The sequence below is a fragment of the Amphiura filiformis genome, chromosome 9 (genome assembly GCF_039555335.1).
Source record: "Amphiura filiformis chromosome 9, Afil_fr2py, whole genome shotgun sequence".
Classification (NCBI taxonomy): domain Eukaryota; kingdom Metazoa; phylum Echinodermata; class Ophiuroidea; order Amphilepidida; family Amphiuridae; genus Amphiura; species Amphiura filiformis.
The window spans coordinates 14,080,876-14,105,952 of record NC_092636.1 but is presented as its reverse complement, the minus strand read 5'-3'; the positions used below and the strand labels follow the sequence as shown (position 1 = coordinate 14,105,952).

The 25,077-nt window shown below is 39.3% G+C and overlaps 1 protein-coding gene across 1 annotated transcript; it reads left to right on the top strand.

The window, feature by feature from the left end:
• Window positions 1-1,579: 1,579 nt before the first annotated feature.
• Window positions 1,580-23,918, top strand: LOC140160662 (translation factor Guf1, mitochondrial-like). The gene is made up of 13 exons (XM_072183934.1): window positions 1,580-1,885; window positions 3,316-3,427; window positions 4,284-4,432; window positions 4,924-5,082; window positions 9,215-9,363; window positions 11,414-11,617; window positions 12,139-12,268; window positions 15,273-15,382; window positions 15,713-15,917; window positions 17,327-17,428; window positions 18,650-18,783; window positions 19,283-19,541; window positions 19,972-23,918. The coding sequence occupies exons 1-13, from the start codon at window positions 1,643-1,645 to the stop codon at window positions 20,095-20,097; spliced, it is 2,082 nt and encodes a 693-aa protein (XP_072040035.1). The 5' UTR covers window positions 1,580-1,642; the 3' UTR covers window positions 20,098-23,918.
• Window positions 23,919-25,077: the final 1,159 nt, after the last annotated feature.

Sequence of the window (25,077 nt, the reverse complement as noted above, 5' to 3'; positions counted from 1 at the left end):
TGGGTCCTTTTTTTCAAAATGTTCTCAATTTTTTCGGAAAACAGCCCAATTTTTCCTTAATCTAGCCAAAATTTTCAAAATTTTCCAAAATTTTTGGAAAATTTGTAAAAACTAAGACAATTTTGGGTAAATTCGGCCGAAAATTTTGACTTTTGGTATATCAATGGGTCCAAATTTCTTGAAAAATTGGTATATTTATGGGTCTACTTCCAAAATCTCAATGCACGTCCCTACCAAAACCAAACTTGAGTACCCCGGGTCCAGATCACTAGCTAGTAGAGGATTACAGTTAGGGGCTGTGCAATAATTGAGCCCTGGGGAGGGTAAAATTGTGGGGGGGGGGGGGGCAAGAAATTTTTGGCGTGCCGAAAGGGGGGGCAAGCGATTTTGGTAAGCCGAGAGGGGGCCAAGCAATTTTGGCACACATTCACGGGGCATTCAAAGTTTGAAAATTGGGATCCCAAAAAGTTGGCATGTGCAGGGGGGCAAAGATTTTTTGGCGGGCCAAGAGGGGGGAGGGCAAGCGATTTTTGGCAGGCTGAGAGGGGGGCAAGCGATTTTTGGTGAGCCGTTTGGGGGCTCATAATTATTGCACAGCCCCTTATTGATCCAGCTCCCCGTACTACAATTTATACCATGGCCGGGGGGGCAGTGTTTTATAATCCCGGGGGTTTAATATACACTGACACTACAGACAGTGACGCTGTCTTTATAATAGATGGATGATTATTGTAGACTGATTATTTTATAGACATTGTGCACTGATCAGTGTCATAGCATGCATTGCATTGGATGTGCTCACTCACTGTTGTACTATTTTAAGCTTTCAGCATCAGACAGTGCATCATGACCCTACGAAAACAGTGAGCTCGACTAATTATTCCGTACACTCACCTCAAATTTAAAATTATGCTCAAGTTGTCATCACGTTTGTAAACAGAGCTGTCTTTGTTTGTTTGTAAACAGAAGTACTGACTTCTCCGTGCTTCGTTCTGACTTTGTTATTGTACATCAACAAAAACATGGATCTCGCCGTAAACACACCACTTTCCTAAAATTTGTGAGTAAGTCTGTATATAATCACGTGATAAGAATATCGGGAACAAGGGCAAGATCTGGGTTGCTGCAATCCAAGATGACGAATCGCAAATATCCGACTCTTACACAGCATAGAAATAACGATACGTTATACGCTCATAATGGCAGATGCTTTTCATAGCTAGTAGCAGAGAGCAAATTAAGGGATTTTTAAAAAACGCGCGAAAGTCAAAATTTGACGGTTTTTTACTCAAAATCTACTCGGTGCACATCTTGTGCGCCGGGCAGATTCCTTTTAAATACATTTTACTTTCTCTGTGTTAATTTTTATCTCCCATGGATATCTGGTTTAAAAGAAATCGATCGACACAAGTTATGGCTAAAACGGACTTTTAGCGGATATATTGCATAGGTTTGTACAGGGCCCAAAATCTACTTTGCCTAAATTTAGTGTTATTTTGTCAATATGATGGGACGTCCTTTGCCGCCTGCACATTTTTTTGTGCCTGGACATGCCTGGTTGATGAAATCATGTTTGGAGACCGGAAAGAGAGCTAAAAATACCAGCATAATTTAACTTTGATATCATTCAATGATATAAATTATGGTATTATTTCTACGGAAGTATGCATGTAGTTTGTGTGGGTGTGGTAGAACATTCACAAGGCTACGATATCATACTCTAAATTTAAGGCTCCGAGCTCAGCCCAAACTTGAAAAATTATGTGCTGGCAGTGTTGAAGAAAATAAGCTTATCAAAATTCAAGTGGGAACTCATGATGGAAAAGTCAGAAAATTTTCAGCCAGCAGTAACAATTGTAGCAAGAAATCACAGGAAGGGTCAGCGGTGAGTAATCGTGCATGGTCAAAACCCAGGGATCAAACATGGATTTGGACTGAAATTATCTTGAATCCAGTTTTTTTTACTTGCACGTCTTTGTTTAAATACGCACCGTAATTCATTTTCGGTCGTCTATGAGACGACGCATGTGCACACCACAGTGCGAGTTATCTTCGCTTATTTGAAGTCAGCACAACAAAGGGAGAAAGAGAGAAAGAAAAGAAAAAGCCATATCATTTGCTGATCATGATGAGGACGCCCTGTCGCCCTCAGTATTTCAAAATTCTGTTTTTGACACAATTGTTAATATGTAAATTAGTACTCTATAAACATACCCTGCAAAAATCAAGGCTTAAGGTGCTGTAGTTTTGTTGAAATTCGAGATTTGGAAGCTTTTTAGGATTACATTGTACAAAGAGCCAACATGATTTGCGTTCAAATGAGATGGAGGCTCGCATTAGTGACATATGCGCTGGTATTAAATAGCGATTTTTTTTGTATTGCCTCGTCTGTTTGGGCCCAAATTATAAGAGGACATATCTGACAGTGAAAACTAACATTTTATACCAAAAAAATACAATTCTATTGCTTTAATTCTAATCTTAGTCTGTACTCTGTTACATTGTAACTTAATTGTTTGAATTTGTTCAAGGGGTTTAAAATCCGGATTTTACAGGTTTGATTGTATTTTATTTTGTACACGAATAAACAAGCTTTGGAAAGAGCTGGTCATGAATATATGCGTTACATGTATATGACAGCATGCGTGATGACGGATTGGCCGATAAGCGGGCATAAACAGTGTTTTTGCCCGGTCGCTTTCCGGTTGTAAACAAGCCGCGCTAGAACCAATGGACGCTCGCGAGTAGGCTATAAGCATTAAGCACATAATATGATCGTGAGCTATAAGCGTGAATGATGTACGCGATGTTCGCACATCCAAACACGGCGACTGAGCAAGTAAACGTTTTCTTACAATTATTAGTGATGGAAAAACTTTTAAAAAGGATAAGGAATTTTTTAATCTAAAATGGCGGTGTGTTTTAGTTGTGGAGGAAAATAACAGCACACAGAATGTTGCGTGTGTAAGCCCTCGGACATTGAATTGCATATATCTGATGATATGTACTTTTAAAATTGTATGTAGCTGGGATGAAAAGCCGACGATCAATTGAAAAAATTTTGACCTTTCATATATTGAAGATGGATTTTTCCCCCAAAAGACCTGATTTTTTTGGGGAAAAAAGTGTATATACATGTACGTATATCAATTATCATCAATACTGTCCAAATGCTCATATCAGAGCCCTTACACACTGACCACAGTCAGCTTTTGCTGAGACAGATGAGAACTTGTGAGAACAGACTCAACTGAATCTAGTATGTACCTAAGCCTTTGGTTTCTAATTTTATAATTTTTCTTCTCAATCTTACAGGGTGGTTTGGATCTGTCAGAATTTCCTGCTGAGTATATTCGTAATTTTAGCATCGTAGCTCATGTAGATCATGGCAAGAGCACACTGGCTGATAGACTGCTGGAACTAACAAGTGAGAATTGATGGACCTCATTAAAATTTCAGAATAATTGTATGGTTATATTTAATAACTTGATTGATTAAACTTTGATTTTGTAAAACAAAGTCTAGGGCAATGCGTTTTGAGCTCGCCTCCCAAAAACAGTGATGCTGTTACGCTCTTTGGTTTCATGCTGTTGTAATTCTTCTTCTTTTTTTTTAAAACTACAATACATTGTAAGCTATCCAAACATATTTGTTGTACACCTCGTATTGGACAAACCACCTCGTTTTAATTACCTGTAACAATAAGTAATTATATTTTGTCTCTCCTTTGTATTGGTTACACAATCCACTTCAAAATGAGTAGCAACTAATGTGAGTACTAATTCAAGATCATCAGGCCACTATTTGTTTGTTAATGCTGGGTGGTAACAAACTTAACATTGGGTGGAATAAGTACTCGTTTTGTAACTTGTTTTACTACTTTGTGTGGAAAAAGTACTCGTTTTATATCTTGTTTTGCTTACTTGGATTGCCAGGATAACAAAGTTAATCCACCATTGTTCAGGGGAACTTTAAAACAGGCTGGTTTATCCAGTACAGTTTTGGTTATTAAAGAACTGTAAAAACGCTCTTTGATTAGATAAAGAAGGTGTTTAAAAATAATATGCTAGCTTTTCAGCATTTGGTTCAGATCTTAGAAAACTACCAAGTTAGGCTCTAGAGGTGTAGAGGTATCTTGCTCTCTTCCCTAAAAACACAATTTTGTAACATGGCAAAATGCATACATTGTGTTGAAATTTTAATTGTCACTGTAATAGATGTATTAACATTAGGCAAAATGGATGTTACATAATGTACATTATGTTGTTGTCTCTCTTCCATAGGCACCATATCAAAGACAGGCGGTAATGAACAGGTGTTAGATAAGTTGCAGGTGGAGAGGGAACGAGGGATCACGGTCAAGGCCCAGACAGCGTCCATGTTTTATCAATACAAGGGGAAAACCTATCTACTCAACCTCATTGATACACCTGTGAGTATCACTAGCATCTGTATCATGCTCATTTATCAGGGCATAACTTGACTGCTCAGTGCCAACAGTAGGTAAGTGCAATAGCTGCCCTGTGAACATTTGGTGAATTACACGCAGTATTGTACTCATCTACACACGGCAGCTACATGTACACATGGCAGCTATTGCTCTTACCTATTACATTTAAAATCCACACTAGCCCTGTGGCCAGAGGGAGTACAAATTTTAAATACAATAGACAGTTGGGTAACTTCCATTTGAAATACACCTGTTGTGAAGATATAGGCAAAGCCATAATACAGGGGAGTATGGGTTTTAAAATGATTAACCTTGACCAATTACAATTTGAAATACATACTCCCTCTGTGGAAGATATTTCCAAAATCTTCCACAGGGATAGTGTGGATTTCAACTGTAATAGCCCATTTCTTGAAGATGGAAAGACCGTATATCATGGAAGGATTAATCTGATATACTTGTTTCTCTTTCAGGGCCATGTTGATTTCAATTATGAGGTGTCCAGGTCTTTATCAGCTTGCCAGGGGGTGCTACTCCTAGTAGATGCCAATTCAGGTGTACAAGCACAGACAGTAGCTAATTTTTACCTAGCCTTTGAAGCAGATTTAGCCATTATTCCAGTCATAAATAAGGTATGTATAATACTCATAGGTTGTACATGTTTAGGTCTTCCAAGTGGCCTTGCCTGGTATATGGCTTGTAGAAGCGCAATTCCAGCTTGCTTTCCTCTTTATTTTTCACCTCTGTTTTATTTCACCCTGCATTTCTCCTTGCATGCCTTCCCCTTTATACTCTTCTTCATTCTAATTTCACTTTAACTCTCCCAGCTGTATGTACAGGTGGCAATTCCATCAGCCCACTTGTCCATAATCGCCACTCTGCTTGCAACTCAACCCCACCTCCTAGCTGGTATCAGGCGGATAACTCAGGCTTTGCGGCCTGAGGAAACAGACGGGGCTCTGGGTATGGGAAGGAAAACCCTAATTTAAACCAACAAGGGTTCCCCCCCCTTGTTTTCGTGATTATGTGAGTAAGGACACATTGATAACAGCTCGTTTCTAACTACCACAGTGTCCAAAGGGTGAGCAGCCTATCTGGATTCCCCTAACCAAGGTGTATTCTTGAAATACATCATCCAGGCATAGGTTATTTGCGACAGGCTAGTGTCCCATCCAGTGTAAAAACCTATTCACTACGAAACCTGACAAAGAGAAACTACCAAAACTCGTGCGAAAAAGCCACCTCAGACTAAACCAGTCCATATGAAGGGTAGTGGTGAAAGCCCCTCCAGGGAAGCCACTAACTTCGATGAGAGGGAGGAAGACTAGGTACAACCCAAAAGAAACAACTTCAATAAACATCACAAAAACCAAACTCAAGATAGGAAACTGGAGCGTTCAGGGCCTCAATGCCCCAGGAAAGATCGATGTGCTGATTGATGAATGTGATAGATATAAGTTGGACTTAGTCGCTCTGACAGAACTGCACTGGCCAGGCCAAGGAAGGAGTAGACACAAGAATTGGGAGATCATACACTCCGGTCCAGACACCAGCAGAAGAGAGAAAACCGTCGGCCTTTTGTTATCCCACACAGCTGCAAAATCCCTGCTGTCATATGAATGCATTTCTGACAGGCTGCTCATAGCAAGATTCAACTGCAAGCATGTGAAACTCACCATAGTAGTATGCTATGCTCCTACCAACAGTGAAACCCGTCCTGGTGATACTGCAAATAAGGATGCCTTCTATAACCAACTGGATGATGTGGTATCAAACATCCCTAAACATGACATACAACTTGTAGTCGGGGACATGAATGCTCAACTGGGAGATGATGTGAATACATGGAAACCTGCACTTGGCTGCCATGCTGTAGGGGCCCTAACCAACAATGGCATCAGACTTCTGACTTTCTGCCTCGCACATGACCTTATTGTTGGCTCCTCACTTTTTCCGCACAAGAACATCCACAAGCTGACTTGGAACTCTCCAGATGGTAAAACAGTGAACCAGATTGACCACACCTTGGTTAACAGAAAATGGAGAAACTCTTTGAAAGATGTTAAAGTATCCAGAGGGGCTGATGTTGGAGGCGATCACAACCTTGCTATCACAACCGTCCGCTTATCTCTGGCAGTCCTGAAACAACAGAAGAAGCAGTTGAAGTTCAACTCCTCAAACCTGTCAAACAGAGACATACTTGCAAGCTTCAATGCTACAATTGGCGGCAAATTCAACATCCTTGCTGAATTGGACGATACCTCCGATATTAACGAAGAGTGGGCCAACTTCACTGATACTGTGAACTCGGCAGCAAGAGAACATCTCGGATACAGGAAAGGGAAGCAAGAAGAATGGATTTCCTCTGAATCTAGGGATTTGATATCAAGGAGAAAGAGAGCCAAACCATCACTTGGCAGTGACTACCGGGAGCTCAATAGGCAGACAAGAGCAAGTCTAAGGAATGATAAGAAAGCATGGTACAGTAAGATTGCTGATGATCTTGAGTCTGCTGCCAGAAGTAACAACATGAGAGAAGTATACCAAATGAAGAACATCTTAATTGGAAAAACCTCCAGGAGAGCATCTCAGATAAGAGATGTCAATGGCAACATCATCAAGGATGAAGCTGCACGACTTCAGAGATGGTCCGAGTACTTCAAAGGTCTTCTCAATGCTGATGAACCTGAGGAAACCATAGATTTCTCTGTCTTCACCCAAGCAGAAGAACTAAACATCAATATGGATCCACCAGTTAGGGAGGAGGTTGATAAAGCCCTTGGTCTTTTAAAGCGAAACAAAGCTCCAGGAGTAGACAATATCACTCCCGAAATCCTAAAGGATGGCGGAGATGTCATCAGAGAATGGTTGCTCCGTATTTGCCAGCATGTATGGAAGAACGAGGTTACACCAGCAGAGTGGGGAAAAGGCATAATACTACCCTTGCCAAAGAAGGGAGACCTCTCCTACTGTAGTAACAACCGAGGCATCACCCTTATTGACATCGCTGGAAAAGTGTTTTCAACCATTCTACTCCAGAGAGTAAAAGATGAAGTGGACCTGAAAATGAGAGACAACCAAGCAGGCTTCAGAAAGGGCCGTTCTTGTCAAGACCAAATTTTCAGCCTAAACCAGATCATTGAGAAGTGTTTGGACCAACAGCTACCCTGCCTCATTAATTTCATTGACTTCAAGGCTGCTTTTGACTCAGTGCACAGGCCCTCCCTGTGGGAAATTCTCCGCATCTATGGAATACCTCCCAAGATAATTAACATCATAAGGAGTTCATATCGGGACACAATATGTGCAGTGAAAGCAGAAGGGACCCTTTCTAGCTGGTTCAAGATCATCACCGAGTCAGACAGGGTGACATCTGGTCTCCATTACTCTTTGGCTTAGCCATTGACTTCATCATGAAGAGGGCTGTTGATGAAAACAACAGAGGATTAATCCTATTGCCAAGGAGGAGTTCAGATATCCAGAAGAAAAGTTAGCTGATCTGGATTATGCTGATGATATAGCTCTCCTTGAAGAGACTGATGTCAAGATGGCAGAGACAACAGAAGCCATCCGTGTTACTGCTGGTAAACTAGGACTCCAGATGAGCTATAAGAAGACAGAGATCATGACCATTAGCCGATCCAATGTTACAAAACCAGCTGTTCACATAGGCAATGAAGGTCTCATCAAAGTAGTTGACCATTTCAAGTACCTTGGTGCCTACTGCAGTGCTGACGGGTCCAATGTCAAAGAATTGAATAACAGAATCGGTAAAGCCACAGGAGCCTTCAGAGAGCTGGACAAGGTGTGGAAGGATCGTAACATCAACATGGAGACCAAGCTGAAGTTCTACAATGCTTGTGTAATCTCCACACTCCTTTATGCCGCTGAGTGCTGGACTCTCACAGAGAGGGACAAGGCTAGACTTGATGCCTTTGACATGCGCTGCCAACGCAAAATTCTTCGAGTGATATGGTCACAACATATATCAAATAGCTGTATTCGATCCAAGACCAAACAGCCCCAACTCACATCAGTTATCAGAAAGCGCCGCCTACAGTGGTTTGGCCATCTGCAACGAATGGATGGAGACCGCACCCCAAGAGGCTCTATCATTGGAAGCCAACCCATGGGAAAGCATAAACCTGGTCGTCCTAAGACATCATGGAGAGACGTCATCCACAGAGACATCTCAAGGCTGGACCTAGGGTGGACTGTAAAGGAGGCTGAGGTTGCAGCTTTGGACCGTAGGATTTGGAAGCATCTCTTGAGCCAGGCAGCATGTGCAGAAATGCATGAAGCTGACTGGTAGGTAGGTAGGTAAGTGGCCTTAGTTTTCCTGTGAACAGGGCATAGTCAATAAGGAATTGCCACTTGAAGAGCACCCATTTTTGCAGGATATTTGGATCGGTATCATTATATATTTCGATTGTTATCTAATATGAGAATATTTACAAAGAATGTTTGTGACAAAGATTTATGTCTTGTATGGCCCATAATGAAAGAAATTAATATTTAGCAGAGCATTTTTAAGCCCCATGCAGAAAATACACCCAAAGGGTGTTTTGGATACGATGACATTGGGCAGTTTGGATATCCGTATGGGTTACTTACAACAATGTTACATGCAGAATTGCACATAATTCACACATGCTTGACCAATGCTTGCCCCATTATGGCCGGGTAAAAGAGGTTTTTTGTATAATGTGACCAAAGGATATTGTTAAAACCCTTACTTTTCTATTTATTTGAATTTGTTCGTAGATTGATTTGAAAGTGGCCAATCCAGAAGCAGCGGCCAATCAGATGAGGACACTATTTGATATCGCGGATGATGACATACTACGTATATCAGCCAAACTGGGTACAGGAGTGGATGACATCTTGCCTGCTGTCATTGAAAGGATCAAACCGTAAGTTAGCTGAGTAAAACTAACATGGTTTGGGTTGAAACATTGTGTAGGTAGGATGATAGGATGCTTGTAGTGTTCTTGGATTCTTTGGTGGTGGAACAAGTGATGATGATGCACTGTGTGGATTAGCTCAAGATACTCTAGCTAAAATACAGGTTTACATTTACTATCTTACATTATCTTGCTGTATTTCAGCTAGAGCGCCATATGTAGCGCTTCCGGGTTTTTTGGAGAACAATACTGTTATGTAAGACGAAGAAGAAACCTGCCCCGGAGCCCGCCCTACTCATTATTTCTTTGTACTTATTGCAATTATTTGCCTCCATACATTACATAATCAACACAAAGCTTTTGTGAGGACTAGTGAGTGGATAAGAAATTGACAGCGGAGGATACGAACGACACACCGATTTTTAGTTGTCGATCATGAATTGCCACAACGTTTTAGTATTTTACTGCATGGCATTCCGCAAGCACTATGGCAAATTATGCCGTATTTTTCCAAAGATCATCTCATATGAAGTAAGCTGAATGCGATCTGTACTTTTGTAACATTCCGATCGCTTTTGATCACCTATTATCGGCGAATTTGCTTGAAAACACGTGAGTTCATGTTGTGTAAACATAATTAGCATAGACACAAATGAAATTATGATGCAATACAATGCAATTTGAATGCGCAGCAGATCTATAGAAATAACGTGGCCCGGTTTTATGCAGAATTAGACCACGTCTGAATAGCATGGACACAAATGAAATTACGATGGTGTGAATGCAGCTCACAAGGTATAATTGTCCTGTTATCGATTGAGTGTATGTTTGACTCGCACACAGTCTCTGCTGATGAATACATCTACAGTTTCTGCCAAAGAAGAACGGCAGTTGTTTACATTTTGTATACCATAAACACAGAAGTGGGATTCTGATTGGCTGATTCAGTCGTTTGACAATCATAACAAGATTGGCCAATTACGTATCAAAACATTGGTCGACACAAATAATGCTCTGCGTATATCACTCATTAACAGGGCACTTGCGTCATTGTGAGCAAGGGACTGGCATTCTTCTCTGAAACCGAGTGTAGTGCCTTACATTCATCGCTTAGTGCATCTTTTTCACCTTTGAACTAAAACTTTTGATTATCTTTAAGGGATGGGGTATGAACGTTTGGATAGTATTTATTGTGGGACATTAGAGCACATCAGACATATCGAATTGCATTCTGAATACGAAGAATGTCCTTCTGATATCAAATAATTTTGATTTTTGAAATTAGCAATGTAATACACATTTTATGGCAAATGATTAAAATTTATATTTTTGATATTTAACAGTACTCGAAGTAAACTTTATAAATCTGATGATTTATACTTAAGTTAAAGTGTAGGTAGGTAGGATGAAAAGCCGACGATCAATTGAAAATTTTGACCTTTCGTATTGAAGATATGGATTTTTTATCCCAAAACACCAAAAAAAATAGGTCTTTTTGGGAAAAAATCCATATCTTCAATATAAAAGGTCAAAATTTTCAATTGATAGTCGGCTTTTCCTCCCAGCTATGTACACTTTAAGAATATGTCATTAGATTTATAAAATTTACTTGAGGACTGTTATATATCAAAAATGTGAAAAATATCAAATTTCAATAATTTGTCATAAAATTTGTATTATATCGTGAATTTCAAAAAATGAAAATTATTTGATATCAGAAAGACATTCTTCGTATTCAGAATGCAATTCGATATGTCTGATGTGCTCTCGTGTCCCACAAAAAACTGTCGAAACGCTCAAAACGCTCATTCCAGATCCCTTAAGCACAATGCAGAAATTTTGCAACATAATGATGTAGGGCTGTTATTGTTTGGTTTTATAAGCAAGGATACATTTAAACTTTGCCAATGTTTGTTATCATATACAGCAACATAATAAAGCCCACTATATGATAAGATGCTAATTATATTAAACTCATGTTTGATTTGGTGTGTTTACCAAAAGCACTGTTTTTGGTCCCATGATTGATAATCTACTCACATTGAATCCTCTCTTTCAGACCAGTAACAGGTATTGACCAACCCCTCAAGATGCTACTGTTTGACTCCTGGTTTGACCGTTACCGTGGTGCAATAGCCAACGTGGCATTAATTGATGGCAAACTCAGTAAAGGCGACAAGATAACATCTGGACACTCTAATAAGACGTATCAAGTACAAGAAGTTGGCATCATGCATCCTAATCAGACACCGGTAGCAACGTTGTAAGTATTGCACTTTACTTTATGGTACCGTATTTGTTCCATTAACCGCCCAGGGCATTTTACAAAGTCAGTAGGGGTGGATGCTTATTCTTTTATATTGTTTACATAATTGCATGTATACATAAAAGATGGCACAAAGTATGGATTTTATGTGTAGATGATTACGTGTTTGATACATGTTTTGTTGGATCCTGCACATAGTGGTGATGACTCCTGTACATAATGATGGCAGATCATATGCAGTAAAGTCACTGAGTGGCTGCTAATAAGGTGACTAAATACCAGAAATTGTTTTCTCAGTTCGCAGCAAGACAAAGGGACCTTGCCGATACTATGCGACATGTTCAACAGCAACCTATTTACGTATTATGCGTGCGGCAAAAGTGGGAAGAATGGTGTACATTAAAGTAAAATCAATGTGTTAAATAAGCACAATGAGCTACCAGGGAGCAATTTTATAGCAATTTGATACATTTCATGCTTATGTCATGCTATTGTTTTTTTCTATCTTTGTTATCTAGATATGCAGGCCAAGTGGGGTATTTTATATCTGGTATGCACAACATTAAAGAAGCACATATAGGAGACACATTCTATCGTCATGGGCAACCTGTCGCTCTTCTACCTGGATTCAAAGCGGCTAAACCAATGGTGAGTACTCTGGGTAACTTAAGTATCAAACTGATCATCTGGACTTACTGTTTTGAGTTGGCTATAGTATCACGTCTCATCCGAGATGCATCGTCAGGCCTAATGGGCTGACGCTGAAGTGTTGACCCGTGACTCGGTTGGAGTGACGTCACGGGAGAGTCATTGAGGAACCCGTTTGATGGCTGCATCTTTACAAGTTTGGCATAGTCCCCTTCCTCGGTTGAGTGAAGGCTCCTCACGACAGACATATATGGCCTCCTTGACCCCTGCTCAAATAACTTAAGTTCTTTGTCGAGCACTAAAACCTCCTTGTCCTCAAAAGTATGGTTTGTAAATTTGAGGTGGGAATAAACTGCTGAGTTGTTGACTCCTGATGAGCTGGGTCTGCGATGTTGGTACATGCGTTTGGGCAATGGTTGTTTTGTTTCCCCTATGTAAGAATCTTCACAGTCCGAGTCTTTGTAGTGTACAGCATAAAGGATGTTACTCTGTTTATGTCTTGGGGGTTTGTCCTTTGGGTGCGCAAGTTTCTGCTTCAGCGTATAGCAGGGTTTCAGGGATACCGGAATGTTGTGCTTTCCGAAAATCCGTTTGAGTTTCTCCGAAATGCCTGATATGTACAGGATCCTAATGTTCCTAGGGCGAGTGCTCTCGTGGTGACGGAATCCGAAGTTTTCGATTCCGGTAACCCTACATATATTCAGCCCTCGAATTAACCCACGGCACCGACGGCATATTGCCGTGGGTGCCCCCCCATTGCCGCAATGCCCTCAAAATATGTCCTTTACCGGCGGCAGTCACTTGTCGTGCCCTAAATGAAGTTGCCGTGGGTGCCCTAGCCGCCAGCCCTGCCCCTTCATTATAAAATCATTAACAAGTACTGGTTAAATCCCAGCAAAATTGTGGAAAATTAAATCGAAAATCTTGAACATGATCGCTATTTTGAGCATCGTAACCCAGCTATCAATCACAGTATACACAATAGTTTGTTGTGAATTAATATTCATTACCCCTACGTAAGCTTACATATTCAGCCAATCACATCGGCTTATACATTATCTGGTTACTAGAAATCTCACTTCATTTTCTCGATTGGTCAGAGAAATACCTTAAACGTACTATCGACCAATCAGAAATGCTGTTAGTAACTATAGCTTCCTCGACCTCGTGTTGTGAACAAAATCTGAGCCCTGGGCAAATCAATTGTTCTCTCGATTATCAAACATTGACTTCCCATTGCAAACCGATGGCGATACCCTTCCGGTATCGCCTTATCTTGTACATGTGAGCCCATCGCTAGATATGTTTTGCACGAAATAGTTTTTATCCCGCGAATTTGATCAATATTATTACCAAAGTTACAGCTGTTTCATCGCTACATTTCGAGTCAGTTTTGCAGCTCAGAACTAGGGATCGCAAAATTTAAGTAAATTAAACTGTATTATAAAGCAGGTTTTTAAGCAATCAGGTTAGTTTTAGTGTAAAGTTGAGAGTCGAATTTTACTTTGGTGTCGAATTCAGCTGACGGTAATGCATCTATTCGCTTTTGAAAAATTGCCTTGGTGCCCTTCTCAAATTTTCAACAGTTGCCTTGATGCCCTTTTGAAATATTACAAATTGCCGTGCTGCCTTGCCTTTTCAGTGAAAATCCACGGCAATTATCAACTTGCCCTAAAAAAGTTGCCGTGCCCCTTCAGATCCTTAATTCGAGGGCTGCATATATTACATCATCATATGCGTGTGGAATGCCTGGCCTCAAATTTGGAACTATTAGAAGAGAGCAACAGCAAAAAATACTTCTTTCCTGCTGTGATGGTTTGCGGCTTGATGGGAAGTAGGTGTAGACATTGGCAGATGGGGTGAAACAGTGAAACACCAAACTTCTTGGAAGTCTTGGAGCTTCTTAGGTTATGTTAGAACAGAGTTGGGATCCTTCGTTTTGACGAATTTTACTATGATTTGGGTCGCCCATTTGTGGATTTTGTTGGAAGATGGTGTCAAACCAAAGAACATGGTGTCATCTTGCTTGTGGCAAAAGCTCTGTCTTCAAGAAATTACAAATTGTGTTCTCACAATCCTCTCTGAGAGTGAAATCAACGCCATAGAACAATAGGTTTGCTCACTTGCTGTAAATTTCCACCTCCAGACGCTGATCTTTCAGTGGTAGAATTTTCTTCAGTTCTTTGCGATGGGCAGGAATAGTTTTGTCTCATAGTACTTCAATCTCGCTATTGACATGCTCAAGGCTAAGTTTTAAGTCTACAACATCCGTACTGATCTTCAGACAGTTCAGTTTTCACTTCTGAAATTTGTTGGGTTAAGCCTCGATAGTTTTGTTTCATATCCGTCCTTATCAAATTGAGAATCGGGGTAGTGTCAACCATTAGGAAAGCGTACATGTAAATATTAGTCTCTAATCAGCGGAAGAGTGAAATTAGTTCATCTGGGCGTGTTTGAAGGATCGACGTGACTTGGACGTACGATCAATAATAGTCTTGAATCAACCAAAGAGCATACACACAAAAGCAATGGAGTCGAATTATAAATGTGTGGTAACAAAGAATTGAATGTGGTGGGCAATACCATAATAACTTGTCTATGACAGAATATTTTACAAAATTACAGGAAAATTAGAGCAAGAACCAACATACCGATGACATAGCAATGTTCCAGGATACTTTTGTTACATAATAAAAGTCAAATTCCTGCTTCAATTCGTCATTGAGGGTTGTTAAACGGCTCGGATAGAAGAACGCTAGATCTAACATGTCGCACTCAATCTCCACCATTGATTTTTTTACATATACAGGGGTGTGAAATGTCAGCTTTTTTTACTGCTAACATTTACGCGTTTTCTTTTATTTTCAGCCCATATTTGATGTTTTTACCCTGGTTTTACGCTGTATTTTTAGTAATTCTCAGCTGTTTTGGTCTGAGGCCTCTCACACCCCTGCATATAGTATTGATTCATTTTCTTGCATTCTTGTCATCATATTTGTTTTAGGTCTTTGCGGGTATATATCCGATGGACCAATCCGAATACAACAATTTGCGTTCTGCTATAGACAGGCTGACACTAAATGACAGCAGTGTGTCTGTCAGCATAGACAGCAGGTAGGTCTGGTTTTGTTTTGGTTTGTTTTTAATTTGTTTTGATTTGACAACCCTGAAAGCCTCTTATGAAGTTAAGTATCGTGTATTGTATACCTTGTCTGCCTACATTAGTACCCAGTTTTAACCACCGTTTATCAGTGGGAGCTGGTGGCGTAATGGATAACACACTACCAAAACTTATCGACAGGTTGCAACTTGCAAGCAAATCCATTTCCTATATTGCATAGCATCTTGGATTTGTGACTTGTGTATGGATTGCCCTTATATTTGGTTTAATAAATATGTCTCTCTGTTTTCAGAGATAATCTGGTTGATTTGTTTCTATTTCAGTCTAGCTTTAGGCCAAGGTTGGCGCCTTGGTTTTCTGGGCTTGCTTCACCTAGATGTCTTCAACCAGCGCCTGGAGCAAGAGTACAATGCTAATGTGATAGTAACAGTACCTAGTGTGCCATACAAGGCTAAATTGACGCAGAGTAAAGCTAACAGACAACTCTATGGGAATGTGCAAGAAATCACTGTGTATAATCCCTCTGTGGTGAGTCAGTCTATTTTGATATAGTATTTTAGACCCTGTTCACATCAGAAAATGCATGGGGAAAATAAAGAGATCTTGGTCTTGGATCATTTCTAAGATTTCGGCTATTTGAGAAGACGTCTTTGTTATTTGGACTGAACAAATTTAAGTAGGGCCCTCTATTGGATCAATCCACTGTCATTGAACTAGACTCTGTGTTACCTCAGAACACACACATCACTTTTGACCACCTGGATTTACATAATACTTGAACCAGCTCAACACCATTGGGTAGGAATTGGGAGAAGTTGTACTTGTAGTAAATAACCTCTGCATGCTGGAATTGCCCGTTCTCATTTGTGACACGATCAAGGGAGATGAGTCGGATGTCGCTAATATTGATTTTGAGATATTGACAAAGTGTTAAAATTCTTTTGTTTTATATTGTTTTCATAGATTGATAAATTGACATAACTTCGCAAAGAAAAGTTGTATCAACATGGGGTTTTCAGTTTCTGAAAGCTCTAAATGTCCTCTTTAGAAACATGTGGAAAAACTCATTTTCGACCAGGGTCGAAATGTGACTCATTCCCCTTGATCATGTCACATTTTGTGCCAACATCAAAATGGCCAAAACATCTATTCTAATATTAGTAGAACTAACATTACTACACCAGGCACAAAAAGAAACTCGTCAGTAATATTCATCCTTGCTGTTCAATAACATGATAATTTTGGATTATTCTGAAATATACATTTTGTTAATTGGACTTTTCTTTCTCATTTGACACCCTGTTTGTGAACATTGAGCAAGAATTTGCGCCTCCAAACTCTCAAACCCCAAAATGAAAAGTTGCAATTTTAACGATTCAATTGTGCCTGTTACACTGTGTGCTTTATTGATTGGCCCGTGGTGCTTGTGTGCAATACAACGATGAGTTCCCATTGAAAATCGTTGAAAATGCAACTTTTGATTTTGGGGTTTGAGGCTTTGGAGGCGCATATCTTGGTCAATTCTTGTTCGTTTTTCACGAACAGGGTGTCAAATGAGAAAGCAAAGTCCAATTAACAAAACGTATATTTCAGAATAATCCAAAATTATCAAGTTATTGAACAGCAAGGATGAATATAACTGACGAGTTTCTTTTTGTGCCTGGTGTAGATTGTTATCAGGTTGTTCAGGTACACTTTCACTAAGCAGCACTCTATCCTAGGAACATAAGTTGGTATTCAATTGACAATGTCATAAATTCCACCTATTTGGGACCACTCATAACATATTCTGTTCCTCCTGGCCTTGCAGGACTCACCTGAACAGCTTAAAGGCTGCTTTTTCATTCAACTTTCATGCATCAAGTTTACTGGTGAAAAAGCTTTGTACTTTATGTCACCTCTGATTAAAAAGATTATCATAATCTTGTTGGTTTCAGTTCCCAGATAGAGGTCAGGCTGTGGAGTATTTGGAGCCGATGATAATTGGAACCATCATCTCACCAGAAGAATATGCTACTCAGATACTTCATGTCTGTCTGGTAGGTAATAAAAATAATTATCACACTTGGTAGGGTTCCCACAGTCCTTGAAAGTCCTTGAATTTGAAAACAACTTTTTAAGGCCTTAGAAAGTCCTGGAAATTTGCACATGGTCCTTGAAAGTCCTGAAAATTGGAATTTTACCTAAAGTATAATTTTGACAAAATTTGAGGAGTGAAGAGAAGCTGTCACTTTCGTTAATATGTGCTGCATGGAGAGCCACATCATGATAGTTTTGTTGTGGTAAATCCTTGAAAATCATGCTTTTGGACCTTGAAAATTCCTTGAATTTTAAAGACTTCAACGTGCAGGAACCCTGACTCGGTGAGTTAATTAAATTCCATAATGTGGAGGAAGTGGCTGCATTGTGATTGTGCTCTCAGAAATATTATTTCTCAAGGAAGTGCTGGGTTGTTTCAAAGGAAGTGCCTTAACACTTACTACCCATGAGCCAAAATAGAACTTAAAAATGTAGGACATTTCTGGTATGGGCTATTCCATTTAAAATCCACACTACCGCTGTGGAAGATTTTGGAAATACCTTCCACAGGGGGAGTATGAATTTTAAATAGAATGACACTATCAGCTCCATTAACTCACCCTCCCTCACTGGATGATTCAGCTTGAATCTTTCTCATAGGGTGCATGAAATTCAAATGGAGCCACTTAATTTGTTCATTCCATTTGAAATTCATACTCCCCTTGTGGAAATTATTTCCAAAATCTTCCACAGGGGCGGAATAGCCCAATACATATTTGAACAAATCAGTGAATGTAACTAAAATACTCTGGCTACCTGAGTCAACAATTTTCAAATTCAAATTGTAATTTGGCACTTGGCAGTCTAAATGAACTCGTAATTAAGTTGAGTTCATAATGGTTATTAAAGCACAAGCAAGTGATGGCATTAAGTCAAACTCAAAAGTTGTTTTGAAGTCAACTTCTGCTTGGTGTGCTACATAGTGTAAACATCCGTCAAATATAATTTGTGCTAATCCTTTATTGCAGCCAATCTGAATTTGATGTCACAATTCTTTCTGTGTAAACGGGGTCTGTCACATACTTGTCACCATCTTGGAATTGTGCAGACTTTCTAAATAAATCATTCGTTTGGAAGCTGTATTCGATGCTACAGACAACTTCAGTAAGAAATCTCACACTTCTCCTCTATTATGTTTATTTGATTTTAACCGATTGACTCATCATTGTATTTACTTACAGGAGAGAAGAGGCGAACAGTTAGACTATTCCCATATAGATAACACCCGGGTCCTTCTCAAGTATAAATTACCTCTCAATGAAGTAGTCGTGGATTTCTTTGATGTTCTCAAGTCTGTTACATCGGGTTATGCAAGGTAAGCTTACTGATTTGAGACATTTGACCCATGGACATGACTGGCTTTCTTACAGAGCCTCTGATTGGTTACTTACATGGTATAATCATCTGAGTAACCAATAAAAAAAAGGCTATGAGATCTTGGAGCAATTTTAATCTTACCTGCCTTTCAACTATTCTTACTATATCTCTGATTGGCCCAATACATGATATAACCCTCCTTAAAGCCAATCAAAATAGTTCTTAAATGCCAATAATTCGGCTGGAAGTGGTCATATACCCATATGGTAGATAGAAGCACAAAAAATAATATTCCACATAATACAAAGTTATTCATGAGGAAGCTTGGTGTTTTTATGAAAATACAGGCCTTTACAATGTAAATATATGACAAAAGTTAATGTGTTGTTTAAGTCTGTTCGCGAAAGTTGCAAAAATAAAACCCTCGTGTAAATTACTACATGCTATTCTACATTTCAAAATTCTACTTCTTGTTATCCCTTCTCTTTTGTTACTAGTTTTGATTATGAGGACGCTGGTTACCAAGCAGCTGAGCTGGTCAAGCTAAGCATTCTACTCAACGGTCAAGAGGTCAACGAGCTAGCCATGGTGGTCCACAAAGACAAGGCAAGAGAGGTCGGCAAGAGGGTGTGCGCTACGTTGAAGGAGACTATCCCAAGGCAGCTATTTGAAGTGGCCGTCCAGGCAGCTATTGGCAAGAAGATCTTAGCACGCGAAAATGTCAAGGCAGTGAGGAAAAATGTACTGGCTAAATGTGTAAGTTGAAAGTGACTTCTTTACTAGTGTTTGCTTGCAGATGAAAAGAAGATGAAGTAAGATTTTGCAATGAATTTGTCTATTATGTTCAGAACCTTCTATGAATGTATTAAAGGCACTCCCAGTCATCACTGCAAAGGATTAAAAATATTAAATTTGTATAGGAATGGCTGAAAGTGAAGGATTCATCATTAAAATTGTCATTGATTGTCTAAATCAGAAAATAAAAAAAAATCATTGAAAATCACTGTTAATGTCTTGAAGTGAACGTTGAAACTTGGTTGAACTTTTCTGAAATTATTTTTGAAGTGGTTTGCTTCATGGTACATATTGTTGTTAAATCACAATTCCCCATGCAGCCAGAAACTTGGCATCTTCTAGGTGTATGTATTCATGTACCATTTTCTTTCTTTCTGTTTTTCCGCAACAGTATGGCGGTGACGTCACCCGTAAAGCGAAGCTACTACGGCGGCAAGCCGAAGGCAAGAAGAGGTTACGTAAGTTTGGAAATGTAGAGGTGCCTAAAGAAGCTTTCATCTCTGTACTCAAGAGATGACAGTATTTCATCATATGTGTGTGTAAGTTTGGTCATTTGCTATCAGGAGTAATGCCTGACTCTTTATCTAATACCACTGACGTGATGCAGAAGCTGTAACAAAAACTAGTGTTGGAAGGGAGTGAATTAGTGTTAAGGATAAAATATTCATGGGTGTGAAAATTTCAAGCTCACAAATATTCCTTTTCCTTAAACAAGTTAAAGAAAATCTATCAGTTGTGCGAAAAATTCCATGCTTCTTTCAAGTCGTGAAAAATTTGTGCTGTGAAAATATTGTTCTTTACGGTAGTACCAAAGTGGTTGGACTATACCGTGTCTCATTTTAAGTTGAGAGTAACGCCATGTTAGATTTTGTAGTGGCAGATTCAAATTGAGCACGTTAACCTAATCCCGCAGAGCATATACATACACGTAGAAGGGCGATTTGTCCGTACACTGGTCACGCAACCGCGTAAACACCGATTCGAGTGTGCCACTACCAAATCCAACATGAGATTAATCTCAACTTGAGATGAGACACAGTATAGGAGAGTCAGGACTTAATAAAGCCATGTATATCATAGTTGAGTCAATCTTTATTGTAAGCCCTGCCTACACAAAATTAGCCTGTTGTCAAGACTTCATTTCGTGATTAGACAACTTTTATTCCTTAAGCTCTCTAATCTCTGTGTTGATACTAAAATTGAGATATCAACCATATTGGATTGTCAAGGTGGGACTCTAATTAGTGTACCACTGGCATTTAGCTGTAGAAACCTGAACTGAAACAAGACGCATGAGTGTTAACAAATTTTTGGGCATTCTGTGCTTTGTGAGCCTGAACATAACCAAGTGTTTAAAAATTTACGAGTTTGCGAAGCGCATAACAAAATAATCAGGTGGTGCATTATTTTCCCCTCTGTGATCACAAACATGTTCATGTCCAAACTCTCCTCTAGTCTAATGGGCTATTCCATTTGAAATCCATGGTCCCCATGTGGAAGACTTAGTGAAAGTCGTTCACAGAGGGTGTATGGGTTTCAAATAGAATAGACAAATGGATTGGTAATTTCCATTTGAAATGCTTGTTCCAGTTGGAAGATGGAGGTAAAGCCATATACAGTTGGAGTATATTTTTCAAAATAATCAACCGAATTCAGTGCATTTGAAAAACATACTCTCTCTCTGTGGAAGACTTTTGCTTAAATGGAACAACCCAATGTTTGATCAATATGCTTTAGTGGATCTTGATTGCTAGAGACAGGGTCATCAATGCTTTTGATGTCTGTGTGCAGTGATGACATCTATATCCATGCTCAGTAATATTATATGTGACACAGTGTGATCCAACCACACCAAAATTCTTATACCGTACAGGCAAATAAAGGGAACAAAATCCCTCCAATGAAATATGTGGCAAAATTGACATTGTATAGTACACGTGGGGAAAACTGGTGTTGTAAAAAACTTGAACTTTTCAATGAAGTATGTCAGCTAGGGATGCAAGGATTGCAGCAAAAGCATAAATTGATGATGAAAATAAATTCCGTATTGGGCAGGGTTGTATCAGATTGTGTCGCACATTTGTATTGGGTCTTTCTAGTTGAACTTGAAATCCATACATCCTATATAGAAGACATGACTTTTAATTTGCCACATGAAGAGTGTGGATTTCGAATGGGGTTACCTGAATGAGCGACTCCATTTGATATCTACACCCCTTGTGTGGGAGATAAAGGTCATGTCTTCTATAGGGGATGTATGGATTTGAACTGGAATAGCCCATTATTGAAATGTAAATTGAAATACTTCCAGGACGTTTGCACTGTTATACCTAAGCTTATTCTAGAAATGAATCATTATTTTAACTGGGGGAAAGCAATTTGTCACACAGCACTGACCATGCATATATCAGCATGATGATGTTATGTATCAATGATATCCAAGAAAGAGATCTTACATGTATTATGTCAACTAAGCAAATAATTACGTCCTGATTGATCCAGTTGTGAGATGACGTCAGTGGAGTAGAGGTGAAAGTATATTCATTGGCAGCATTGACATTAGCTGGTTGTTCTATCTTTAATTCATCATCCACTGAGTGGTTTACAGTCACATTGTTTATGATTGCATTTCTCCCTGTCAATATTCACTGAATGAGGCTTGTGTGATAGATGGTGGAAGTTCACAGTCTTGTGTGATAGATGGTGGACGGTCACAGTCTTGTTCATCACAGGTAGAACTTCATCCACCCACACTACTCCCTTAACTCTGACAATCCCAGTGGTGAAAAAAGTTATTGCCACATCTGGAGACTTACTGGTTTTAGATGCTATTCCTCTATTAAAGATATGTAATTCAGGCTTCCCACACATCTCAAGAGCAGTTAAAGCCTATAACTCATTGTGGATTTCCATGTTGCATCCAACTTCTTTGACTCAGCTGTGACAGGGCACATGATCAAGTATTTTATAAATTACAGTTATCAGTCGCTGGTTGACTGCATAACCAAATGTCTAGATGCGTATACAATTTCTTGTGAGTCCCTCATACGTTTCTCAACAAACTTAAATGTACGATCATTATCAGTTCTCAAAAATAATCCATGACAAATGATGCTATTCTTGTACATTGACCTTTTTTCAGCGATCTGGGTCTAGAAGACATCGTAACTTTATTGATTTTTTTTTAACTCTAAAAAGGTCTGAACAGATCACACATCCAATTCCTCTTTTGATTTCTTGTGACCAAATTGGGATGTGAAAACATTACTTGTGTCTCATTTGTGATGTCAGAACTATTTGGGTGCGCAAATATGGAAACGCAAATATCTAACAATATATTCTGGCAATTAAGGAATCCTTATGTTTGTGACTACACCATTTTCATATTCGATGATGAATGTTTTGGGAAGCTGTTCCAGGACTACTTTTTCTGTCATGGCGAGTAGGTTAAAGACTTCATTGCTTAGTTTGATAGGTTGATTACCAGTTTCTGAGGATATGTCCCAGCTTTTATGCATGTAGCAGTCCGATTCAAAGTCAAGTAGCCAATCCAACACCGCAAATGTGTGTTGCGTATATTCATCTTTGAAAGCAAAAAGTCCAAAAAGATCTCCATCAATGGTCTCAAACAGCAAAATTAGTTTCAGCGTTGAGCATTTGCGTGTCAGTGCAGATTGTATCTGTGGTCTTGCAACATTTCATATGACAACATGTCTCCTGTCAACGTTACTTTGTAATTCCTAAGTGCAACTTTCAAACTCTGCAACAATTCTATGTGTGATTTCCATGTTGCATCCAACTTCTACGGCTCGGCTACGACAGGGCACATGATCAATTCTTCAATAAATTGCCCTGTTCTTATTAGTCGTTAGTTTTACTCCATAACCACATGTCCTGATGTGTATACATTATCTTGTGATTCCCTCGTAAGTTTCTCAACAAACTTAAATTTATGATCATTGTCAGTTCTCAAAAATAATCTGAGTCACAATCTGATGCTGCTGTTTTCCATTGTTTGTGGTGGTTACGATATCTGCATTGACCCGATGATTATTTCTAGCAGTTCTTGAAATGAGCCTTATGTAGGCAGATTCTTGTACATTGTCCATTTTCATTCTTTTAGCGATCTGGGTCTGGAAGACGTCACAACTTTATTGATTTTTTTTTTATTTTGAAGGGGGGGGGGCTTTGGGGATGTGACTTGGTCATAACTAATTTTACACTGCTCATCCGTGTGCATTATAGATAAAAAGATAAAACTTTGTTGAAAGGGTTGTTTTCAATGACAGAGCCTGTCCATATCGAGGAGCCAGTCAATAAAAACAGTACCGTGTCATCCATAACAAGGTGAGTTGGCTATCTCATTGCCGATGTACCAAGGACCCTTCTCTTCTGTGATCTTGATTTTGTATTGTTGGGATGGTTATCTTCTGTTTTATCCTCACACTGGGCTATTCCATTTAAAATCCTTACTGAATACTCCCCCTGTGGAAGATTTAGCTAAAATCTTCCACAGAGGAGTATAAGTATTGAATAGAATAGACAATTATATTTGAAGTACTCACTCTAGTTGTGGAAGATATAGGTAAAGCTATAATACAGGGGGAGTATAGGTTTCAAAATGATTAACTCTAACCAATTACATTTGAAAAACAATACCCCTGTGGAAGATATTTCCAAAATCTTCTACAGGGGTAGAGTGGATTTTAAATGGAATAGCCCATTCATTGTACCAGGGCATCTTTGAGCGATGACTCTCTGATGAAGTCCCTGCACCTATACTACGGGGGGAATGTGTCAAGTCTGCGCCCAACCACGGTCGAATGCTGGTCATGTCCCCGGCTCTATTTTCCCATCTTGCAGAGCATAGTTCGAGGTGTGCTTTTATAAAATGTATCGCTCCCGTTATTAAAACTCGAATACAAAGTTTAGTGCCAAGCCTAGTGCCTGGACAAACATGGCCAAAAAATACTCGTCCGATGACCAATCATGCTTTTACATCAATTTCTGTTACTTACAAGATTCTTATGGCTCTGGGGAACGGATTTAAAACTCAGACGCAAAGTCGCAGAGCAGTTTTTAGTTGGCCATTTAAATTTTTTGTATGAAAGTCCGGTGCCGACTTGGTTTATGTTGAATCCCCACACACTGGTAATGAAACCATGTATATTGCATGCACTCACTGTTTTCACATTTAATCATCAGGCCAAATTCTCCTTGTCTGCAGTAATGGTAGACCTCTGTTTCCCCTGTTTGAGGAAAAAAAGTTCCCAGGCAGCTTCTAAGTTTTCACGCAAGTCTTTCAGAATACAAGAGCAATACAAAAAGCTTTCAAAAAATATCTCAAAACGGAACATAAAGTTTATGCTCAAAACTATTTATCAAAACTTTCTAATAACTTACCTCGGTCAATGTCAAATTTGTGGATCCACGGTATTTGAGACTGATGAGCGTGCCAGTGTTTTTCGACAAAAGCGCAGAGCGATGACGCATGAAA

Coding starts and splice junctions, on each gene's coding strand:
- LOC140160662 (XM_072183934.1), top strand. CDS start 1,643: ATGGTATTATTTCTACGGAAGTATGCATGTAGTTTGTGTGGGTGTGGT. Junction 1,886..3,315: donor AATCACAGGAAGGGTCAGCG/GTGAGTAATCGT, acceptor TCAATCTTACAG/GGTGGTTTGGATCTGTCAGA. Junction 4,433..4,923: donor TCAACCTCATTGATACACCT/GTGAGTATCACT, acceptor TTTCTCTTTCAG/GGCCATGTTGATTTCAATTA.